General features: G+C 48.2%; 1 protein-coding gene across 1 annotated transcript in view; it reads left to right on the forward strand.

Annotated features, from left to right (window-relative positions):
* The window catches only part of LZTR1 (leucine zipper like post translational regulator 1), a 258,107-nt gene that overhangs the window by 97,804 nt on the left and 136,395 nt on the right, over window positions 1-23,908 (forward strand). Inside the window, exons 6-8 of the mRNA XM_032795074.2 lie at window positions 221-278; window positions 18,614-18,753; window positions 21,047-21,248. Coding sequence (XP_032650965.1) covers window positions 221-278; window positions 18,614-18,753; window positions 21,047-21,248 — 400 coding nt within the window. The remainder of the gene's footprint in view (window positions 1-220; window positions 279-18,613; window positions 18,754-21,046; window positions 21,249-23,908) is intronic.

A 23,908-nucleotide genomic window follows, 5' to 3' on the forward strand; every position in this document is an offset into this window, starting at 1 on the left:
CTGGAAAGTGCTAAAATCTTGAGTCTATTAGTAGCTTTTGTGGCACTGGTTAAAACAGCCTCTAGGCTAAGGAATTCCTGCTGCGTTTGAGAACGGGGAATGCTTCTGAGGTTTAGATTGTTGTCACTGCTGACTGATGTCTTTGTTCATTACAACTTCACAAACTAAAAATAACCAACCTAAAGAAACTTAAATTTGATATTGTTTTCCTATAATCTAGGTTAAATGATATGTGGACGATTGGCCTACAGGACAGAGAGCTAACATGCTGGGAAGAGGTAAGCTCTGAATCACAACAATACAGCACTTCCTTTTGGTGTTTTTACATAATTTTACGTTTTCTATTTCAGATTGTATTGTTGTTTCCTCAGAGTGTAATTTCATACATACTTAGCAGGAAACTGAATATTTCTTTGTTTCTGCTGTGTGCAGATTTGATTTCAGCTTCAGTTTTTCCTTTCAGTTGGGAAAACCAGGTATGGTTTGAACCTTTCTGTACATCTAGTCTGATCATCTGCATAGCACAGACCAGAGAGTTTCATCAAGTGATTCCTGCATCCAGCTCATAACTTCTGGTTGAACCTGGAGCAGATTTTCTCAAAGATATGCAGGAATCACTTGGTGAAATTCTCTGGCCTGTGCTATAAGACACACAATCCTGTCCTAGTTTTAAAACTTCAGGTGATGAAGAATCCATGGCCAGAGGGTTCTGAACCAGTAGAGGCAACAGAGACTGGGCCCCTAGATCTTGGGCAGATTAGCCCCGGGACAGGAAATTTTGGACGGGACCAGGCCGAAGACTCAAGGTACGACAACATTAGGAAAGAGGTGACTGAAATAGATGGGGTCCCCGTGGAAGGGAGAACCCAGGAACCAGGACCCTACTTCATAATGAAGAAGAATCTCTTATACCGCGTTGCACCAGCACAGGGGCAGAAGGTACAGTAGATCCTAGTACCTCAAAAACACCAGAACGCTGTATTAAGTCTTGCTCATAGTCAACTTTTTGGGGGGCACTTGGGGGTAGAGAAGACCCTGGCAGGAGTCCTGCGACGGTTCTTCTGGGCCGGAGTACATAAAGAAGTGCGGAGGTACTGTGCGTCCTTCCCGGAGTGTCAGCTGCACAGTCCCCGTCCCCACCTGAGGGCACCTTTAGTACCCCTTCCCATCATAGAGGTTCCTTTTGAGCGAATAGCCATGTACTTAGTGGGAGCCCTGGAGAAGACGGCTCGAGGCCACCAATATACACTTGTTGTTTTGGACTATGCAACTCGCTACCCAGAAGCCGTCGCCCTGCGGAACACAGCCTCTAAAACAATAACTAAAGAGCTGGTGGGGATCTTTGCCCGAGTGGGGCTACCAAAGGAGATATTAACAGACCAAGGAACCCCATTTATGTCAAAGCTAATGAAGGACCTCTGTATGCTGCTCCATATACATACCCTGAGAACTCAGTCTACATCCGCTGCTGTGGTTGTTAGAAAGGTTAACCGAAACCCCTTGAGGCTATGAACGGAAGGTGGTAATGGGTGGGAAGGATGCGGACACCACTGCCTACCTTATGTTATGCTATCGAGGAGGTCCTCAGGCCTCAAGCCAATGGGTGTTTCCCCTTCGAGTTATTATATCGGCGTCACCCCGTGCAACAGACATCCAAAGAGATTGGAGAAGAGAACCAATGAGGAGATGATAATATAATCCGTAGAACAATGGAACAGATGCGAGACCGGATAGCCCATCACCCCTATTGTATTGAACATTTGCGAAAAGGCCCAGGAGCCCAGAGAAACCTATTACAGATCGCCAGGCTAAAGTCCGACAGTTCCAAACCAGGGGATCGGGCGATGGTGTTTGGTATCCACGACAGAAAACAAGCTTCTGGCCCAATGGCAGGGGCCCCTATGGGTGTTGAATCCAGTGGGGGAAGTAACCTACAAGGTGGGCGAGCCAGGAGCTCGAAAACAAGAAAAGATTTATCACATCACACTTCGAAACCCTGGCATGCACAGAGCTGCCTAAATCAAAAGAAATACCCCAGGAACACTTACAACGGTGAGAGTGTCCTCCCAGTTTTAACACCCAGACCGAAGAATAGAGGTGTCGAGATGATCGTCCGGAATCCAAGATGTGTTCTCGACAAAACCAGGTCGACAACCAAGCATATCACCCAGCTTGTCACGAACCCTAGGCGCAGAATAACATGAGGCCTATCGAGTGGCCAGCGCCAAAAGGGAGGAATAAAAGCAGAAGTAAAAATGCTGGAGTGGGGATCATCGAAAATCTCAACAGTCATGGGTCCAGCCAGTCTGCTGGTGCCCAAACCTGAATGGCACCACACAGGTTTTGCACGACTCGAAGCACTAAATGAAGTATCCCAGTTGACCGCATACCCATCACCTCGCAAGATGAGCTAATGGACCGCTGGTTGTATGACCCGTACTCTTGACTACCGCTAGACTTGAATAGGGTATGTGGCAGATTCCCCTTGCAGAAGACGCAAGAAAAGACTGCGTTCTCACACGAGAGGGCTTTTAAGTGATACTGTCCTCCCTTTGGACTACATGGCGGCCCACAGCTACTTTCAGAGCGCCTTCATGGACACAGCTATTATGACCCACATAACGTATATGCTGCTGCCTACTTGGATCGATATGGTCTATTCCACTAACAACCCCCAGCTGTCAAATCCCTAGAGAAGGTGGAGGCAGTCTTGAAACTCAGGCGAGCTTGGCCTGACACAAACCTGCCAAGTAGCGCCGTGGGTTTACGGAGGCCAATATCTGGCGTGCATTGTGGGAAAGGTCTGGTAAACCCCCAAGTGAACAAGTTGGAGGCCATCCAAAAATGCCTGACGATGGCACGAAGGAGACAAAAGCCTCACTAAGTGGCAGTTTAGGTGATAGTACTGGTGATTGCAAATCGAGATTATTCAACCCCACTTTGGCCACACAGGGCAAGCCCCCGTGACGAGCTTACGTAAAAGCCCGTGGACCTGATCTGGGTGAGAGTGGTCTGGATCGCAGCCAGAAGGAAGCATCAGCAGACGAAGGACTGCCCCTCGCATAACCCGTAACTGATAGAGCCTCTGATTTCACCAGGATTATCCTGCAGACAGATGCAATCGGAAGTAGGTTGAGAGGCTTCATACATACAGATGGTCGGGGAGGAGGAACACCCAATGGTGTAATCCAGTGGGAACCTTCCAGTGTGATAACAACATATTCTATCACGATCGGTGGATGGAGATGCCTCCGTACAAATGGGCAGTGGAGCTACCGTTCGATGCTCACATATTCTCACTGAGCTTGCTCGCGGTAGAGCGCAGATGTGTTCCTCGTGACTCGACCATCGCCCCTCGGCAATGGATGCAGCTGACAAGGAGAAAACACACAAGGGTGACAGGTGGCTTCTTATCCCCTCAACCTTTCAGTTCCTGTGTGCAACACAGAGCAGGAGCCGTCACGCAGTGCTGATGGCTTTGTCAATGTTGCACGTCTGGCATCCCAAGCTCCCAAACCCCTTTGGTGTTGAGCGGGAGAGGAGGGATATGTGACGACCCAGGCCAGTGGGGTGCAGGAGTCTGTAGAGGGCAATATCACTGGTCACTGTGAGTAGTTTTCTGTTCTCAAGTGACCAGAGCAGGGTCTGCATAGATATCAGAACCTGCAGAACCAGTTAAGGCAGACAGCTAGGATTAGAACACCTGTAGCCATCAAGGGGTAATCAGGCGCACACTGGTTTTAAAAGGGCTTCTCCAGTCAGATGGAGGAGCAGAGGAGAGGAAGTGCTGTGGAGCTGGGAGACAAGAGGAACACAAGGAAGTATATAATGAGAGGGTGTGCTTGCTGGAGACTAAGGAGCACAATGCGTTATCAGACACTAAGAAGGAAGATCCGTGGTGAGGAAAAGGGTTGCGGAGGAGGCCATTGGGGAAGTAGCCCGGAGTGTAGCGTCATACAGCTGTTAACAAGGGTACTATAGAAATCTGCATACAAAAGGGCCTGGTGGGAACCTCGGATAGAGGGTGGGCGAGGTGTCCCTCAAACTCCCCAACTCCTGATCGACACAGGAGGAGTTGATCCAGACCTGTGGGGGAGTCACGAAGGTGAGCAAATCTGCCAAAGCGCAGGACCCACCAGTGAGAGGAGGAGCTTTGTCACACGTTTAGAAGGTGAATCAAACTGGAACAGGTACAAGAACACATACTAGGATGACTCGAAGGATGGAAACCTGTCTATGAAGGAGATTGAAGAGCTTGGCTTGTTTAGCCCTAACCAAAAGAAGGTGGGGCAGATATGATGCTCTTTATAAAATATCAGAGGGTAAATATCAGAGGGGGGAGTTATTTAGCTTTAGTACCAATGTGGACACAAGAACCAATGGATATAAACTGGTACACTAGGTAAGTTTAGACTTGAAATTAGACGAAGTTTTCTAGCCATTAGAGGAAGTGAGTTCTATGGAACAGACCTTCCCAGGGCAAGTAAGGTGGGGCCAAACCATATGGCTTCAAGATTAAGCTGATAAGTTTATGGAGGGGATAGTATGATGGGATAGCCTAATTTTGGCAATTAATTGATCTTTGATTATTAGCAGGTAAATATGCCCAATGGTCTGTGATGGGATGTTAGATGGGGGTGAGATCTGAGTTACTACAGAGAATTCTTTCCTGGATGCTGGCTGGTGAGTCTTGCCCACATGCTCAGATATCCATATTTGGGGTCAGAAAGGAATTTTCCTCCAGGGAAGATTGGCAGAGCCCCTGGAGGTTTTTGCCTTCCTCTGCAGCATGGGACATGAGTCACTTGCTGGAGGATTCTCTGCACCTTGAGGTCTTTAAACCACGATTTGAGTACTTCAGTAACTCAGACATAGGTTAGGGGCTTGTTCCAGGAGTCGGTGGATGAGATTCTGTGGCCTGCATTGTGCAGGAGGTCAGACTAGATGACCATAATGGTCCCTTCTGACCTTAAGTCTGTGAATCTATGGAGACACTCCACCTGAGAGCCTGGCTCCCCAGTGGTTCCAAGTCGAGGAGATGATCTGCTCTGAGGAAGTTAAAAACTTACCAGCTACATGCTTGTCATACCTCCACAAATAGAAGAAATTCCACACATGGTGTCTAAACAAACCAATTGAAGCCACCAGTTCTACCCTGCTTGTAGTCCTGGTACTTTACCATAAGAATCATAGAATACCAGGGTTGGAAGGGACCTCAGGAGGTCATCTAGTCCAACCCCCTGCTTGAAGCAGGACCAATCCCCAGACAGATTTTTGTCCCAGATCCCTAAATGGCCCCCCTCAAGGATTGAGCTCACAACTTTAGGTTTAGCAGGCCAATGCTCAAGCCTCTGACTTATCCCTCCCCCCAGAAATTGAGTCTCTGGAATCTCCACAGCTGCCCCCGACTCGGTACCAGTCACAGTTGAGGGAATGTTCCGACGCTGATCGCCACTCAGCTACTGTCCCGTGCATAGTCAAAACTCTGGATCCTCCCATCCCTACCTTTGGGTCATGTCTGTCCCCCATCTATCGTGCCTGGTCCTGAATCACATCAGACAGTTGGGTGCTTCGCACGATAGAGAAGGGATATTCTATCCTGTTCTCCTCCCTCCCGCCCTGCCAGCCCCCCTCCCCGTCCCTCTTCAGGGACCCCTCTCAAGAGCAACTTCTAACTCAGAAAGTGCAGTCCCTCCTTGCAGCAGGGGCAGTGGAGGAAGTTCCTCAGGAATTCAGAGGCAGGGGTTTCTACTCCCATTATTTCGTAATACCGAAAGCGAAAGGGGGCCTCAGACTTGCGGCGTCTGAACAAGTTCATAAAGAAGCTCAAGTTCCGCATGGTCTCCGTGTCCTCTATCATTCCCTCTATGGATCTAGGGGACTGGTATGCCGCCCTCGACTTGAAGGACGCGTATTTCCATATTGCCGTAATCTCCCAACACAGGCGTTGCCTCAGGTTCGTCGTAGCCGACGCCCATCTTCAGTTCGCAGTGCTGCCTTTCGGCCTGTCAGCAGCCCCGAGGGTTTTCACAAAGTTCATGGGAGTTGTGGCAGCCTTCCTGCGCAAGCAGGGGATTCAGATATTCCCCTACCTGTACAATTGGCTCATAAAGAGCCGTACCAGGGCACAGGAGGAGGCTCAGGTGCTCCTCATCAGACAAACTTTCCTTGAGCTCGGCCTCCTGCTGAATGAGGCCAAGTCCCCCCTGTCTCCCACTCAGAGGATAGAGTTTATAGGGGCAGTTCTGGACTCAACCCATGCCAGAGTGTACCTACCGGATTCCAGGTTCTGGTCCATGTCCAAAATCATTCTTGGTCTCCAGTGCGCCCTGACCACCACAGCAAGAAACTGCCTCAAGTTGCTGGGCCACATGGAGTGTGTACCTAGGTGGTGAGCCACCCCAGGCTCAGGTTGCATCCTCTTCAGTCTTGGTGACTGTATACTGCCTGACCAGGTACACCCTAGACTTGGTGGTGACACTCCCCTGTATGGAACTGGACTCCCTTCAGTGGTGGTTTGACCTGCAAGAAGTGTGTGTGGGAGTTCCCTTTGCCAGCCCCCAGCCCTCCCTTTCCTTGGTAATGGATGCATTGGATTGGGGGTGGGGGAGGCGCATCTGGGGAACCTCAGGACATAAGGCCTGTGGTCACCAGAAATTAAAAAAAATAATAATTGGAGCTATACCTATCTCCTACAACTGGAAGGGACCTTGAAAGGTCATTGAGTCCAGCCCCCTGCCTTCACTAGCAGGACCAAATACTGATTTTTGCTCCAGATCCCTAAGTGGCCCCGTCAAGGATTGAACTCACAACCCTGGGTTTAGCAGGCCAATGCTCAAACCACTGAGCTATCCTTCCCCTCCCGGAAGAGCTTGCCTTGTACATCAGTATCAGGGGGCTGTGAGTGGTGTGTCTGGCATGCCTAACCTTCAAACCCCACCTGGCAGGCAGATGTGTTTCAGTCCTCACGGACAACACATCAGCAATGTTTTATATCAACAAACGGGGGTGCTCGCTCCTCTCCCCTTTGCCGGGAATCCTTCATGCTATGGGACTTTTGCATATGGAACACAATTAACCTGTCAGCATTCTACCTCCCGGGGGTGCAGAACGGCCTGGCGGATGCCCTCAGCCACTCATTCCATGGTCACGACTGGTCCCTTCGCCGGGATGTAGTGCACTCAATTTTCCACCTGTGGGGTTATCCTCAAATAGACCTGTCTGCCTCAAGAGGGAACAGGAAGTGTCAACGTTTCTGCTCCCTCATGGGCCGCAGTCTGGGGTCTCTGTCGGACGCCTTCCTCCTCTCCTGGGAAGACGGTCTGCTTTACACCTTTCCCCCGATTCCCATGGTTCACAGGGTGATTTTCAAGATCCGCAGGGATCGCCCCCACATGATCCTGATAGTGCCGGCATGGCCGCGCCCACACTGGTACACATCGCTCCTGCAAATGTCCACTCGAACGCCCCTCACACTGCCCTGCTCCTGGACCTGATCACATAGGATCAGGTACTCCTCCGCCAGCCGAATCTGGAATTGCTCCACCTCACAGCCTGGATGCTCCATGGATGAACCCTGTGGAGATGCAATGCTCTCAACAGGTCCGGCAAGTCCTGCTTGGTAGCAGAAAACCGTCTACGAGGGCCACTTACCTGGCTAAGTGGAAATGCTTCTCCGTCTGGGCCAAACAGCAGGGACAGGCACCATTGCTGGCCCTGATCCCTCTTATCCTGGATTACTTGCTTCATCTGAGATGGCTAGGGCTTTCCCTCTCTTCAGTTCGGGTTCATTTAGTGGCCATCTCGGCGTTCCATCCAGAAGAGCAGAGTACTTCAGTTTTCGCGAACCCACTGGTTGGTCGCTTCCTCAAGGGCCTGGACAGGCTGTTTCCACATACTCGACAACCAGCCCCGGCCTGGAACCTCAATTGGGTCCTTTCTGCCCTCACAGGGCCTCCCTTCGAGCCCCTGGCTTCGTGCTTTCTGCTGTTCCTCTCATACAATGTCACATTCCTAGTCGCTATCACCTCGGCCAGGAGTTGTCTCGGAACTCAGAGTGCTGACATCCGAGCCTCCATACATTGTCTTCCATAAAGACAAGGTCCAACTCAGGCCACACCCAGCGTTCCTTCCGAAGGTAGTCTCCCAATTCCACATGGATCAGGATATTTTTCTCCCGGTGTTCTATTCTAAATTACACTCTTCAGGTACGGAGCGTAGACTGCATTCCCTGGATGTCTGCAGGGCCCTAGCTTTCTATATTGAACGGACCAAACCGTTTAGGAAATCAACCCAGCTCTTTGTTGCTGTGGCAGATAGGATGAGGAGACTCCCAGTCTCCTCTCAGCGGATCTCCTCATGGATCATGGCCTGCATCCGGGGATGTTACCGTCGGGCTAAGGTCCCTACTCCTCCGATCACGGCCCACTCTACAAGGGCGCAGGCCTCCTCCGTGGCGTTCCTGGCCCAGATCCCGACTCAGGAAATATGTAGAGCCGCCACGTGGTCTTCCATCCACATGTTTACGTTGCACTATGCCATCACGCACTAGGCCAGAGATGATGTAGCCTTCGGCCGTGCAGTGCTTCAATCAGCAGTGAACTCCAACTCCACCGCCTAGGCTCAGGCTTGTGAGTCACCTGCTTGGAATGGACATGAACAATCACTCGAAGAAGAAAAACGGTTACCCACCTTTTAGTAATTGTTGTTCTTCGAGATGTGTTGTTCATGTCCATTCCAATACCTACCCTCCTGCCCCTCTGTTGGACTGCTGGTAAGAAGGAACTGAGGGGGTGGAGGGTCGGCGGGCCCCTATATAGGGCGCCATGGAGGCACCACTCTAGGGGGCACCGAGCTCAACTCTACGGATGCTGCTAGGGGAAAATCTTCCGGCTGGCGTGCACGCGGCACGCACCCACCCGCTTAGAATGGACATGAACAACACATCTCGAAGAACAACAGTTACTAAAAAGTGGGTAACCGTTTTTTACCATAACCAATCTAGAAATCACAAATGTGTCTGTCACTGTGGCACAGTGTGAATTTGATCTCATAATTCCAAACAGTCTCACATATTTCTTCAGATGCTAAAAGCCCCAGTTCCCTCTACCCACTTGCCAAAACATCCATATTTTCTCTGATAACTTCTATTAATTGTGTTGCCAAGTACAAAATCTGCAGCACACTGAAAGCTGGGGAATGTGGAGACAGCATAAGATAAATTGACTTTCTTCGGCTATCCCTCGATGCAAAGATGATGTCTGCCAAGGGGGGGTTTTAAGTGGCTGAGGAGCCCAATTTGTACCCTGCAGATTTTCCCACGAAAGTGGCAGGTGTTATCTTGGAGGAGACACAGTTGTTGGCTGGACTGTTGTGCGCTTTCTTTCCTCCTTCGTTGGTTCTCTGTCTCATGAGCATATCTGTTCCCCTCAAAGTGAGCTGTGGCTTAGTGTATGATGTATATTGACTTCAGTGTCAAAATAAATAACAGACTACTGTAATAATTGTATTTGTTTTCAAATTTAATTAAATGAGAACTTCAATTTTTAATGTAAAGAAAGTTATCAGAGGAGTGGAGGAATGACTGTCAGACATTCTTCATATTTGTCCATCTTGTTTTAAGGAATCTTATCTGGAGATGAAATTATTATATTTCTGTGCTGATCAGTTGTCATTTTTCTTAGCCATCCCTGTAAAGGTCCCAACTGACATTTGGCAAATGGTGTCACAACTACACTTGTGCTTGCATGAGGTTTAAATCTTACAGAAAGTATCACCTTCTGATTTGCTTGAAACCTGTCATCTAGTTGTTAATTTTTCACAGGCTTGGAAAAGAGCCCCTGTGAATTCCACCTTTTGTGCTGGAGCAAAAACAGACTATTTAAAAAAAACAAACAACTTATCTTAGTCCCAAGAACTGAAAAAAGTTGCATGCTTTCCTGAGAACGGAGTGGTCTCTCTGAACTAGAGCTCTTACTAGCCAGTTGTCCTGTTATACACATGGGTACTTGATATCTTAATTGTTTTTAATCCTATCTTATTCATAAAATAATTACTCTTACAATCACCATCACCTAATTAGTATTTTTCCCTGAAGTACACTCTTTACCAGAGGAAACTATGCTGTTATATGAGAGAAAGGAAGTTCTTCTTCGAGTGCTTGCTCATGTCTATTCCAATTAGGTGTGCGTGTGCCGCATGCATCTTCGTCAGAAGATTTTTATCCTAGCAACACTCGGTGGGTTGGCTGGGTTGCCCCTAGAGTGCCGCCGCCATGGCACCGGATATATACCCCTGCCTACCCAACAGCCCTTCAGTTCCTTCTTACCGCCCGTGTCGATCGTTGGAACAGTGGAGCACGGCTTAGCTGATCTCCACTTCCCTAGCTACTCGTAGTTCTCTCGTTATTCTTGTCTATATAGTTGAAATTTCTATAGTTGCAGTTAATTCTTATTCATTTTTATAACATTGTTAGTGTATATAGTTAAGAGGGGTTCGGGGATTAGCCCCTTCCCCGCACCCGGTGCCGGGGCCCATGCCCGGTTCACCGGGTTTCAAACCGTGCTCGGCCTGTCACAAGCCGATGCCAACAGGAGATCCCCATGACTCCTGCCTTAAGTGCCTCGGGGAATCCCACCTTGCCGATAAGTGCCGAATCTGCAAGGCCTTCAAGCTGAGGATGAAAAAGGAGCGGGACTTTCGTCTCAAACAGCTCCTGATGGAGGCAGCTCTTACTCCTTCGCCCTCGGCACCAAGCGCTGGACAATCCACTGGCAGAAGCGCTTCTTCGGCCCCGGATGACACCAGTACTGCTAAGGCCTCTTGGCACCGACCATCGCCGGCACCAGTGTCTGCTCGGCACCATTCTCTTTCCCCGCGGGTGAAGAGACATAAGACTCCCACTGCTTCCGTGCCACCTGCACCGCAGCCAGAGCACCCGGCTAGATCGGACTGCCCGGCACCTACACCTGCCGTAGCACCAACAACGTTGGCACCATCGATTCCGATCCCACAAGGGCCGTCGAGTCTGGTACTTGAAAGCTCCCCAGCGAGAGCCGTGGTTGAGCTCACTATTCCCTCCACACTGGAGACATTTTCCACAGTGAGGGAGCTGATCGTGATGACAGAGTCTGCCCTGCCTCAACCTCCGGCACCGCCGGTACGGGTCATACAATCTGTAGGCAAGCCGGCCTTGATGAGACCACCCTCTGTCGGCATCGGAGAGCGGCACCGCTCACGATCGCGATCCCGCCGGCGTTCTCGGTCCCATTGCCGATCCCGGTCCCGATGTCGATCGCAGTCCAGGCACTGATGCCCTTCTCTGTACCGGTTGCACTCGCGGCACCGATCAGCATCCCGTTCGCTGGCCTGGTACTCTTGGCACTCATCCAGCTCCTGGCAGTGCTCCAGGCACTGTGACTCTCACAGCCACTCCAGACGCCGAGCTTCGAGATCCTGGTCGATCTCCCTGCACCGCTCCGGTCGTAGGTCCTGATCTCGTTCCCAGTACCGGTATGGCTCCCGGTACCAATCCCCGGTGCCGCACAGAGCGAGATCAATCATAGAGGGAGACTTTTCCCAGGTGTTTTCAGCCTCCCCTTGGCCATCCCGACACACATCGGTGTCCTCTCATGCAGACAGTTCCTATGCACAGGACCGTGACTCCAATGTGCCCACCAGAATCTTCCAGGAGACCCAGGCCCAAGATCAAGGCCCCCATCAGTGGTCATTCTGGACACCTTGGGCGTATCACCAGGCCCAAGGTGTACCTCCAGTCCCATCTCGCTCTGCTCCAGCGGAGCATCGGGTGCCGAAGGGGACTATCAGCCGCCCCCCTCCTACCAGTACGGAGGAAGCGCCTGTTCAGCCACCAGACTCCCAGATCCCATTGGAGCTGGAGGTCGAGCAAGAGTCCACACAGGACCCACTTGTCCCTGACCTCTCCTCTTCCTCCTCTCCTGATGAGGCGGTGGTAGGGACATCCTCCACGGGCCCTCCTCCAATTGACCTGAGGGCCCATCAGGACCTCCTGAGATGAGTGGCACTCAGTATGAATCTCCAGGTAAAGGAGGTACCGGAGATAGAGGACCTGGTGGTGGATATTCTGTCGGCTGACGCCCCCACAAGAGTGGCCTTACCATTCATTCAGACGATCCAGGCCAATCCTGATACCATCTGGCAGTCTCCAGCCTCTATTCCACCCGCTTCCAGGGGAGTTGAGTGCAAGTACATGGTGCCCTCTAAGGGGTATGGGTACCTGTACGTCCATCCTCCTCCCTGCTCCCTTGTTGTACAGTCTGTCAATGAGAGGGAACACCATGGCCAGCAAGCTCCGGCTCCAAAATCGAAGGAGGCTAGGCGCATGGACTTACTGGGCCATAAGGTATACTCTGCAGGGGCCCTGCAACTCCGGGTGGCAAACCTCCAAGCCCTGCTTAGCCGCTACAACTACAACACCTGGGCAGTGGTGGGCAAGTTCACGGAGTTAGTCCCTCAAGACTCCCGTCAAGAGTTTGCTGCCCTCTTGGAGGAGGGGAAGAAAGTGGCGAGGACTTCCCTCCAGGCCTCACTGGATGCAGCAGACTCCACAGCCAGGACTCTGGCCTCGGCAGTTGCCATGAGACGCATTTCATGGCTTCAAGTGTCAGGCCTCCCGCCGGAACTACAGCATACCATACAGGACTTGCCCTTTGAAAGTCGAGGCCTCTTTTCTGAAAAGACTGACCCTAGGCTGCAAAGCCTGAAGGACAACAGGGTCATTATGCGCTATCTTGGCATGCACATGCCGGTGACTCAGCGCAGGTGTTTCCGCCCCCAGCTTCACTGCCCTTACCCTCCGCCTAGACAGAGGCAGGACTTTGGCAGAAGGCGTGGTCGAGCCGGTCGTAGACGGCAGTCAGGACCGCAAGGGGGCCAAAATCAGGGTCCCTCCAAGCCATCTATGGGGCCAAAGCGAAACTTTTGAAGGTGCGCCCGAGGACGGCATACCAGTTACTTTCCAGGATCCTTTCCCTCCCTTTTACAACCGCCTCTCCTTTTTCCTCCCTGCATGGTCCCAGCTAACTTCAGATTGTTGGGTCCTACGCACGGTGGAACTTGGGTACCACCTCCAGTTTATTTCACCCCCCCTTTCCACCCCCCATCCTCGTCCCTCTTCAGGGACCCCTCTCACGAGCAACTCCTCTTACAAGAGGTGCGGACGCTCCTTGCCATGGGAGCCATACAGGAGGTACCAAAGGACGAAAGGGGCAATGGGGTCTACTCCCGCTATTTCCTAATCCCCAAGGCGAAGGGAAGTCTCAGACCTATCCTAAACCTGCGAGAATTCAACAAGTTCATGATAAAGTTGAAGTTCCGCATGATATCCCTGGGGACCATCATCCCATCCTTGGATCCCGGAGACTGGTATGCTGCCCTCTATATGAAGGATGCGTATTTTCACATCGCCATTTATCCTCCACACAGATGGTATCTCCGGTTTGTAGCCAACCATCAACATTTCCAGTTTACGGTCCTTCCGTTTGGCCTCTCTACAGCCCCAAGAGTATTCACACAGTGCATGGCTGTAGTCGCCGCTTCCCTCCGCTGCTGGATACACGTTTTTCCGTATCTCGACGATTGGCTCATTCAAGGGACCTCCGAGGCACAAGTCACCCATCATGTGTACATCGTCAAGGACCTATTCATGAGTCTAGACCTGATGATCAATACAGAGAAATCCACTCTGGTTCCCACACAGAGGATAGACTTCATTGGGGCCATCCTAGACTCCAATCTCACCAGAGCCTGCTTACCACAGCCTCGGTTTCAGGCGATGGTAATAATTATCCGAGGCCTACAGAACTTCCCGACAACTTCAGCTCGCACTTGTCTTGGTCTCCTGGGTCACATGGCTGCCTGCACTGTCATGGTACAATTCCCCACAATGAACCTTAGCGTCCAAAAGATGGGGTACCAGCATGAATTCCTCTAAGCTTAATTACCAGCTTAGAACCTGTAGCGCTGCCACCAACCAGGAATTACAGTGCCTGGTACACTCTGGTCCCCCCCAAAACCTTGCCCGGGGACCCCCAAGACCAGACTCCTCGGATCTTAACACAAGGAAGAAACCCTTTTCCCACCATTGCCTCTCCCAGGTTTCCCCTCCCGGTGATTCAAACTCCTGAATCACAAAAACAGAGAGAAATGCCACCTTCCCCCTCCTATCTCTCTTCCCTCCCAGACTCTCCCTGAGAGAGAAAGTATCCTGGCACAGAGAGAAATAGCCTCTCTATCCTCTTCCCTCCTTTCTCCCACCAATTCCCTGGTGAATGCAGACCCAGTCCCTGGGGTCCACCAGAATAAAAACAATCAGGTTCTTAAACAAGAGAACTGTTTAATTAAAGAAGAAAAACAATAAAATTATCTTTGTAAATTTAGATGGATTAGGCAGGTTTTTCAGTTATAGACACGGGAATACCCCCAGCCTAAGTATACAAGTACAAATTAAAAATCCTTTTAGCAAAAATACCATTTGAACTCCTTTCAGCCAAATGCAATTAAACTCCTCCAGCAAATGCACATTTGCAAAAAAGAAAACAAACATAAGCTTAACTCGCTATCTACCTAGTACTTACTATTTGGAATCTATAAGACCTGTATCAGGGAGATTGGAGAGAAACCTGGTTGCCACATCTGGTCCCTCTGAGCCCCCAGAGTGAAACAACAACCAAAACTAACAGCAACACACAGAAACTCCTCCCTCAAGATTTGAAGTATCCTGTCTCCTGATCGGTCCTCTGGTCAAGGTGACAGCCAGCCTTACTGAACTTGTTAACCCTTTATAGTCAAAGAGATATAAAGTACTTCTGTGCTATTAATTTTCTTATCTGTTTATGACATGCACGTTTGTGACCAAACATGCCAGGCTATGCCTCCGTCCCCTCAATCTTGCTCACCTTGGATACACACCTGAGCAGAGACACCAATAGACATGATAGTCACGATTCCCCCAAGCATCCTAGGCTCCCTCAACTGGTGGTTGACGCCCTCCCTAGTGTGTGCAGGGATGCCATTCCATCCATCTCAGCCTTCTATGTCCCTGACGACGGACGCGTCATCTCTCGGCTGGAGTGCTCACCTCAGCCATTTTCGCACTCAAGGCCTTTGGTTGTCTCAGGAGCTGGCCTTGCACATCAATGTCCAAGAGCTGAGAGCAGTCTGCCGTGCGTGCCAGGCGTTTCAACAGCATTTGCAAGGCCATTGTGTCTCAGTGTTCACAGACAACACAACGGCCATGTATTACATAAACAAGCAGGGAGGGACATGGTCCTCCCCCCTTTGTCAGGAAGCCATCCAGCTTTGGGACTTCTGTATAGCCCACTTGATAGACCTGGTAGCATCTTTTCTCCCAGGGGTTTGGAACACTGACGGATTGACTCAGCAGATCCTTCCTATCTCATGAGTGGTCGATTCATCCAGACGTTATTCATTCTGTTTTCCGGAAGTGGGGCTTTCCCCGTATAGACCTCTTCACTTCCCGCGAGAACAGGAAATGCCAGAGGTTCTGCTCCTTCCAAGGCCTCTCCCCGGGCTCGATCTCGGTCGCTTTCCTGTTGCCGTGGATGAGCCAACTGCTTTACGCCTTTCCACCGTTCCCACTGGTTCAAAGCGTCCTGATAAAGCTCCGCAGGGACAGAGCTCGTTTGATCATGATTGCTCCAGCATGGCCCAGGCAGTACTGGTGCACCAGGCTGCTCGACCTGTCGATAGCCAACCCAATTACCCTGTCTCTTCGCCCAGACCTCATAACTCAGGACCACGGCAGACTTCACCACCCAGACCTGCAGTCCCTTCGCCTCACAGCATGGCTGCTGTGTGGTTAAGCCAGTCCGAGTTACATTGCTCTGCCTCAGTACAACAAGTACTCCTGGGTAGCAGGAAACCTTCCACTCGGTCAACGTATCTGGCCAAGTGGAAGCGTTTCTCCTGTTGGTGCGAAACGCATTATGTTACTACCACCGAGGTCTTGATCCCCACCATCTTGGACTACCTCTGGTCTCTCAAACAACAGGGCCTAGTGGTATCATCATTGAGGGTGCACTTGGCGGCCATCTTTACCTTCCACCCAGGGGAAAGTGGCCACTTCGTGTTCTCACACCTTATGGTTTCTAGGTTCCTCAAGGGCTTGGACCGCCTATACCCCCAAGTATGCTGTCCCGCCCCAACCTGGGACCTCAACCTGGTTCTAACCAGACTTATGTCTACCCCTTTTGAGCCGTTAGCAACCTGCTCGCTACTATACCTGTCCTGGAAGACAGCTTTCCTCGTAGCCATTACATCGGACAGACGAGTCTCCGAGCTTAGGGCTTTCACGGTGGACCCACCGTATACTGTGTTTCACAAGGACAAAGTGCAGTTGCGACCACACCTGGCTTTCCTCCCTAAAGTGGTATCGGCCTTTCATATCAACCAGGATATCTTCTTTCCGGTCTTCTTCCCAAAGCCACACTCATCACGACAGGAACAACAATTGCACTCCCTAGACGTCCGTAGAGCGCTCGCATTTTATATCAATCGGACAAAACCCTTTCGCAAAGCGCCCCAACTCTTCATCGCGGTGGCAGACCGAATGAAGAGCCTACCTGTCTCTTCCCAGAGGATCTCATCTTGCGTGATGGTGTGCATCCGTACTTGTTATGACTTGGCTCATGTTCCCTTGAGCCACCTCACCGCACATTCTACCAGGGCTCAGGCTTCATCTGCCGCCTTCCTGGCTCATGTACCCCTCCAGGAGATATGTCGCGCAGGTACCTGGTCCTCGGTCCACACCTTTGCCTCACATTACGCTCTGGTTCAACAGTCCAGAGATGACGCGGCATTTGGATCAGCAGTTCTACATTCTGCAACATCTCACTCCGACCCCACCGCCTAGGTAAGGCTTGGGAATCACCTAATTGGAATCGATATGAGCAAGCACTCGAAGAAGAAAAGATGGTTACTCACCTTTGTAACTGTTGTTCTTTGAGATGTGTTGCTCATATCCATTCCAAACCTGCCCTCTGTCCCCTCTGTTGGAGTAGCCGGGAAGAAGGAACTGAAGAGCCTTTGGGTCGGCAGAGGTATATATCCGTCGCCATGGCGGCACCACTCTAAGGGGCGACCCAGCCGACCTACCGAGTGTTGGTAGGGTAAAAATCTTTCGACGAACGTGCACGCGGCGCGCGCACACCTAATTGGAATGGATATGAGCAACACATCTCGAAGAACAACAGTTACAAAGGTGAGTAACTGGTTTTTTTTTAGGGTTAAGGTCCTGAGTTAGGGCTTAAATGTGGGTTCAGTTCCCACCTTTCCTACAGACTTTGTGTTACCCTTGAGCAAACCTTTGTGCCTGGATTTCCCATCTGTAAAATGGAGATATTTTTAGTCTCCCACATTTTGTCCATCTTGTCCCAAAGAATTTTCAATCTTAAATAAGCAGGGACTGTTATTAAACTATAACTAAACCCATTGTAAGTCCCCTAAATTTTTTGTGATGTTTGCAGACAAGCCCAGAGCAGAGTCACGCTTCTCAGAGATTCAAGTGGATTTGCATACAAATCTGTCATGACTTGATGAGTTTCTGAAGGTCTTAAAACATATTTAGTAAAATGTAAAGCAGCCCATGTAGCACATCTTAAAAATGTTTCTTTTATATTTGTGTAGTTCTTTTTCTAGCATTTTATTTGTATTTTTATCCAGCATTACTGTCATGTTTTCCCAGCAAGGTCTAATGCTCAATTTGGCAGAACAGTTCTGCTCTTTTCAGCTAATTACTTCTCAGACCCACTTTCTTTTAGACCAGATAGTGGGGTATCCTGTGTGACTTTTGTCAGTGACTTTGAATCTGCTTAAGGAAATGAGACCACAGCTTCTCATAAAACCTTACAACAAATACTTGGTTTCATAAGGAACCATGTGCACAACTTCAACAGTCTGGAGGTTTCTGAATTTAGTATAGAGAATGCTTGTGTTCTGATGGAACCATGGTACCATGGCCTCCCTCTTGTGACACTACCCTCAGGGTTCCGCTTAAAAATTGTACTACCTCTTCAGGGTATCTCTATGGGGCTGACAGTTTCTGTTCTGCAGTATTTGTGCATAGTTTGGGTGTTAAGGCTGGTATCAGAATTCTTTATGTAACTTAAACTTGTGATGTCAATAGGGTTTTGGGTTTTTTTGTTAAATAAGTGCATGTTCAGGGTACATCTTTAGACACAAAAAAATCCTGCATCTTGGCAGGGGGTTAGACTAGACAATCCTCGCAGTCCCTTCGAACCCTAAGATTCTATGATTCTTTGATCTTCTCTTGAATTGTTTTTAGCATCTTTAACTATTGTTTGGCAAGGTGCTTTGTTTCAGTCAACACTACACTATTAAGTGAATGAGGCTGTATCTACACACTTCAACCAAATTTATAATCTGTGTGTGTCATCGTCAGCTGGAAACATGATTTATGTTCACACACTACATGGTTCCTCTTCACCAAAGGAGATCAGCAAGATTATGTTAATCTTTCAGTGTGCATATTCAGACAGTCTTACAATGGAGTTTGAAAAATGTATAATTTAGTGTGGATTTTGCTACTTTTTAGATTGAACAGAGTGGTGAGATCCCTCCTTCCTGCTGTAATTTTCCTGTGGCTGTTTGCAAAGACAAGATGTTTGTGTTTTCTGGCCAGAGTGGAGCAAAGATCACCAATAATCTCTTTCAGTTTGAATTCAAGGAAAAAATGTAAGTTCCAGCATTTGATTCAAGTAAAATACATGTAATAATTCTGCTGTTCAAGGTGAAGAAAGCACACAATGAAAGATATTGAAGATGGAACAGTTTATATTCATAACTAAGAAAGGCTTCTTTCTAATTTCTTTGATTTTTGGTTGGGGACTAGTTAGGCTGATATTTGGATAATATGTCAGCAATAATACAATAGCTTGACAATATGCTTTGGCTAGATAGAGACAATTTTTTCTATAGAAGAACAGAAACTCATATTGATTCATTTGAAATAATAGCCAGTGGGCACAATTTTCAGATCTGGGTGTGTAATAGGGACCTCAATCCATACCTAGGTGTCTAATTAGAAAGGGTCTGATTTTCAGAGATGCTGAGCAGCCTCAATTCCCACTGAAGTCAATGGGAGTTGTAGATGCTCAGCATCTTTGAAAATCAGATAATTTAAGTGTCTATATAAGGATTTAGGAATGTGACTTCAAGCTACCAATTTAGAAAAATCTTTTCAGATTTTGTTACGTTTGGCCCCAGACAAAAGGGAAATATCAAGAGTGCACATGATTTCCTCATTCAGCACTTGAAAGCTCCAGTGTTCTTAGCGAGATAGAGTCCTGTGGCACCTTATAGACTAACAGACGTATTGGAGCATAAGCTTTCATGGGTGAATACCCACTTCGTCAGATGTTTGTGTTCTTAGACATTGTCACCATGTGGAGCCCTCATAGGAATTTCATACCATATGTGTCTGATAGGGGGAACAGCATGAACCTACAGTTCAAGGAAATGAGATAACTGTGAAAAGCAAATGTCTAGTCAGCTCTTGGGCAGGGATTCAGAGTCAGACTGCTTCCCCCCCATCTACACACATATGCACTTTCAAACAGTGGAGTCCAGCTTTTGTGGGAAGATTTTTATTTCAAACTTTTGATCTCTCAGTCCAGCTAGTTAGGTTGGGAGTTGGATAATTATTAAATATTAAAAATCTGAGTGTGGTATAATGAAAGAAGTTTTAAAAGCATTGGTGTGGAACCACAATAGAGAGGCAGTAGGCCAAGCCATAATTTTGAAATCTGACTAGTGATTGGGTGTCCCAGTTTTTGGATTCCCATCTTGAGACATCTTTGAGGGTTCTGATTATCAGGCAGTGCTGAGCACCTGCCCTCTGAAAACCTGGCCCCTGCAGAAAGGTCAGGTTTGGCACCCAAAAACTGAGGCACCCAAAACCACTACTCAGTTTTGAAAACGTTGTTCTACAATTCTGAAAGAGATAAAAGTGGGGAACAAAAAAGCAGCCACTGTAGCTTAACTACTGCTACTACAACTGTTGCCACAGTTACTGATGGCTTTTTTGTTGGAGGGAGAAAGGACTGCCTATTGTTTTAATTTCATAGTTTCGGAGAGTTTAAGGCCAGAAAAAATAATTAAATCATCTATTGTGACCTCCTGAATATCACACGCTGTTCAGTTTCACCCAGAGACCCCTATATTAAGCCCAAAGACTTTAATTAGGGTTAAGCATTTCAGTCCTCTGGAGTCTAAACTACTATGTGCCACAGACAGAGAGCAAGAGATACCCAGGTGTCACCAGTGCCCAGAGCCCCTGCAATGGCAGGGAATTGATTAGGTGAGATAAGCTCAGATGATCCCTGCAATGAATCCACATTCCATGCTGCAGAGGTCAAAAAAACCCCAAGGTTCCTGCCAATCTCACCTGGGGTACAATTCCTTCCTAGCCCCAAACATGATGACTTGTTTGGCCCTGAGCATGTAGGGAAGACACTAGCCAGGTATGCTATCGCTCAAATAGAAGTTATGGATTTGATGCAGAAATTATTGGGTGAGGTTCTCAGGCCTGTATTATGCAGGAGGTCAGACTACATGATCATAATGGGATATAAAATCTAGGAATCTATGAAAACCACCACAGTAATGAAACACAATACAACATAAACCAACCAGTCACCCAAACATTGAACAAAGTGTGCAAGTCTTGTATTTTGTCCTGACATCTGCCAGAGTTAGGTTCTGGTTGACTTCAAATGTAATAAAAAGCTGAATTGGTGGCTGCAAATAATATTCATCATATTATGTTAAGAAACTATGATCCCTTACCAAAATACTGATTTTATTTAAACTGTGGGGGTAGGGTTTAATTAGGGTATATTGTAATAGGTGTTTTCCATCTCTAATTGATAGAATCCTTTGGGGATTTTGAGACAGTTAATTTTCAAAACTCATTTTGAAGAAAGGAGTTGTAAAAGATTTACTCTTTGTTTCATGTCTTGTGTCTCAGCTGGACACGAATTCCTACTGAACACTTACTTCGGGGCTCCCCTCCTCCTCCACAGCGAAGATATGGTCACACCATGGTTGCCTTTGATCGCCACCTCTATGTGTTTGGTGGTGCTGCAGATAACACATTGCCAAATGAACTACATTGCTATGATGTGGACTCTCAGACCTGGGAAGTTATCCAACCTAGTCCAGATAGTGAGGTAAAGAGTGCGCTGTTTAATTACACTTCTTTCTCCTTTCAATCTATCTTTTGCTTCCATGGTACAGAACAGAGAATCTTTATTTAAATTAATAACATTAATATTGAATTATACCTTTATAGCTCCTTCCCCAACAATGTGTTATACTGTCAGTACAGAGTGAACAACATTTCCTTTGAAGGCACTGTCATTATTGATACTTGTAAAACTCAAACTTTCTTCACTGGCACTTTTTAAAAAAGATTCAAAAAAGATGTTTATAGGAGCTAACACTTGACATAGAAAATCGTAAATCCTCATGTTCCATGGCATGAGCCAGCCACTAACTGACAAGGGTTAGAAAGAAACTTCCCCTGTGGGGATGTTATTCCATGATTAGCAAATGGGGTTTCTTGCACATTCTCCTGAAGCATCTGGTGTACGCCCCTCTGAGAGAAGATACTGGACTAGATGGACCACTAGTCTGATCCACTGTGAGAAGTCCTATAAACTTCTTGTAAGAAGGCAGTTCCGCTGTTTATATGTTCCTACGTGCAGTACTTACTAGCAAAGAAGAACTGGCTGAATTTGAGAATAATAGGGGAGCTTGGAAGGATTAGCTACTGTTGAAGATATCTGGATTCATTAAGCAGTAGAATCATAGAAGATTAGTGTTGGAAGAGACCTCAGGAGGACATCTAGTCCAACCCCCTGCTCTAAGCAGAACCAATCCCAACTAAATCATCCCAGCCAGGGCTTTGTCAAGCTGGGCCTTAAAAACCTCTATGGATGGAAATTCCACCACTTCTCTAGGTAACCCATTCCAGTGCTTCACCACCCTCCTAGTGAAATAGTGTTTCCTAATAGCCAATCTAAACCTTTCCCACTGCAACTTGAGACCATTGCTCCTTGTTCTGTCATCTGCCACCACTGAGAACAGCTGAGCTCCATCCTCTTTGGGAACCCCCTCCCCTTCAGGTAGTTGTAGGCTATTATCAAATCCTCCCTTACTTTTCTCTTCTGCAGACTAAACAAGCCCAGTTCCCTCAGCCCCCCATCTTAAATCATGTGCCCCAGCCCCCCAATCGTAGCCCTGCACTGGACTCTCTCCAGTTTGTCCACATCCTTTATGGTGGGAGGCCCAAAACTGGACGCAGTACTCCAGATGTGACCTCTCCAGTGCTGAATAGAGGGGAATAATCACTTCCCTCGATCTGTGCTCCTACTAATGCAGCCCAATATGCTGTTAGCCTTCTTGGCAACAAGGGCACATTGCTGACTCATATCCAGCTCCACCATAATCCCCAGGTCCTTTTTTGCAGAACTGCTGTTTGGCCAGTCAGTCCCCAGCCTGTAGCGGTGCATGGGATTCTTCCCTTCTAAGTGCAGGACTTTGCACTTGTCCTTGTTGAACCTCATCAGATTTCTTTTGGTCCAATCCTCCAATTTTTCTAGGTCACTCTGGACCCTAAACCTACCATCTAGCATATCTACCTCTCCCACCCAGCTTAGTGTAAAACTACTGAGTTGTCTGTATTCATACAAAAAGCAATGTCAGAATATTAAAGGTGGCCAATTAAACACAAAGTCAGAAAATGTAAAAGTAAAGATTGAAAACACATTAACTTTTCTCTTGTTTGTAGGCATTATGGTATTGTAGTTATACAACTAGATGCTATTTCTCATTATATAATACATCCTTAGGCCTGGTCTACACTGGAGGGGAGGGAATCGATCTAAGTTATGCAACTTCAGCTACGTGATTAACAGCTGAAATTGACATACTTAGATCTACTTACCGCGGTGTCTTCACTACAGCGAGTTGAGTGCTTCCGCTCCCCCGTCAGCTTTGCCTGTGCCTCTCGCTGAACTGGAGTACAAGAGTCGACGAGAGAGTGCTCGGGGATCGATTTATTGTGTCTAGACTGGATGTGATAAATCGATCCCCGCTGGATAGATAGCCTGCCTGCCGATCCGGCCAGTAGTGAAGACATACCCTTAGATACACCTATGTGAAAGATGACCTTGTATTGACAATTTAAAGGAATTGGGTCTAACATGACATTTTTTAACTGAGGCTTCGGTGACCCTTGATCATTTTGTGCTCAGAATACAGAAAATAGCAGTGATCTCCCAGCATGTTACTTTTCATTTATTCCCTGGGTTCGGAACGGTGTCATTAGACATATTAGTTCCTCTTTCTTTATAGGTTTTGCCTTGAATTGTGTGTAATGTTTCAGTTGATGCAATAACAGTTCTGTAGCATTTTTATTAGCTGATCTGTGAAGCAGAAAGGGTTTAATGTTAGCGTGCAATATAGAGAATGCAAAATTTGATTTAATATTTTTTTAAAGTGGAGATTCCTACATCAATTTTTATTTTGAGTAGTGTAGACAGGCGGACTCACCGCTGTGGCACCTCCTGCTGGTGACTTTGAGAATTAGCTCGGTTCCAGCTCCAGAGCACCCTCTGCAGGCCAGTGATTCGTCTGTCCTCTGGCCCTCATGTTCCTCTCTGGACCCGGTGCCCTTTTACATGGAGTGCTGCCCCATGGCAATAACCTCTTTCTCTCAGGGTCTCCTCTCCCCAGGGAACCCCCACCCTCTATCCCCACCTTGCCTCAATATATGGCTACTGCCAGTCATTGTCTAGCCCCATGCCCTGGGGCAGACTGCAGTATC

Source organism: Chelonoidis abingdonii, chromosome 4 (assembly GCF_003597395.2).
Source record: "Chelonoidis abingdonii isolate Lonesome George chromosome 4, CheloAbing_2.0, whole genome shotgun sequence".
NCBI classification, from domain to species: Eukaryota; Metazoa; Chordata; order Testudines; family Testudinidae; genus Chelonoidis; species Chelonoidis abingdonii.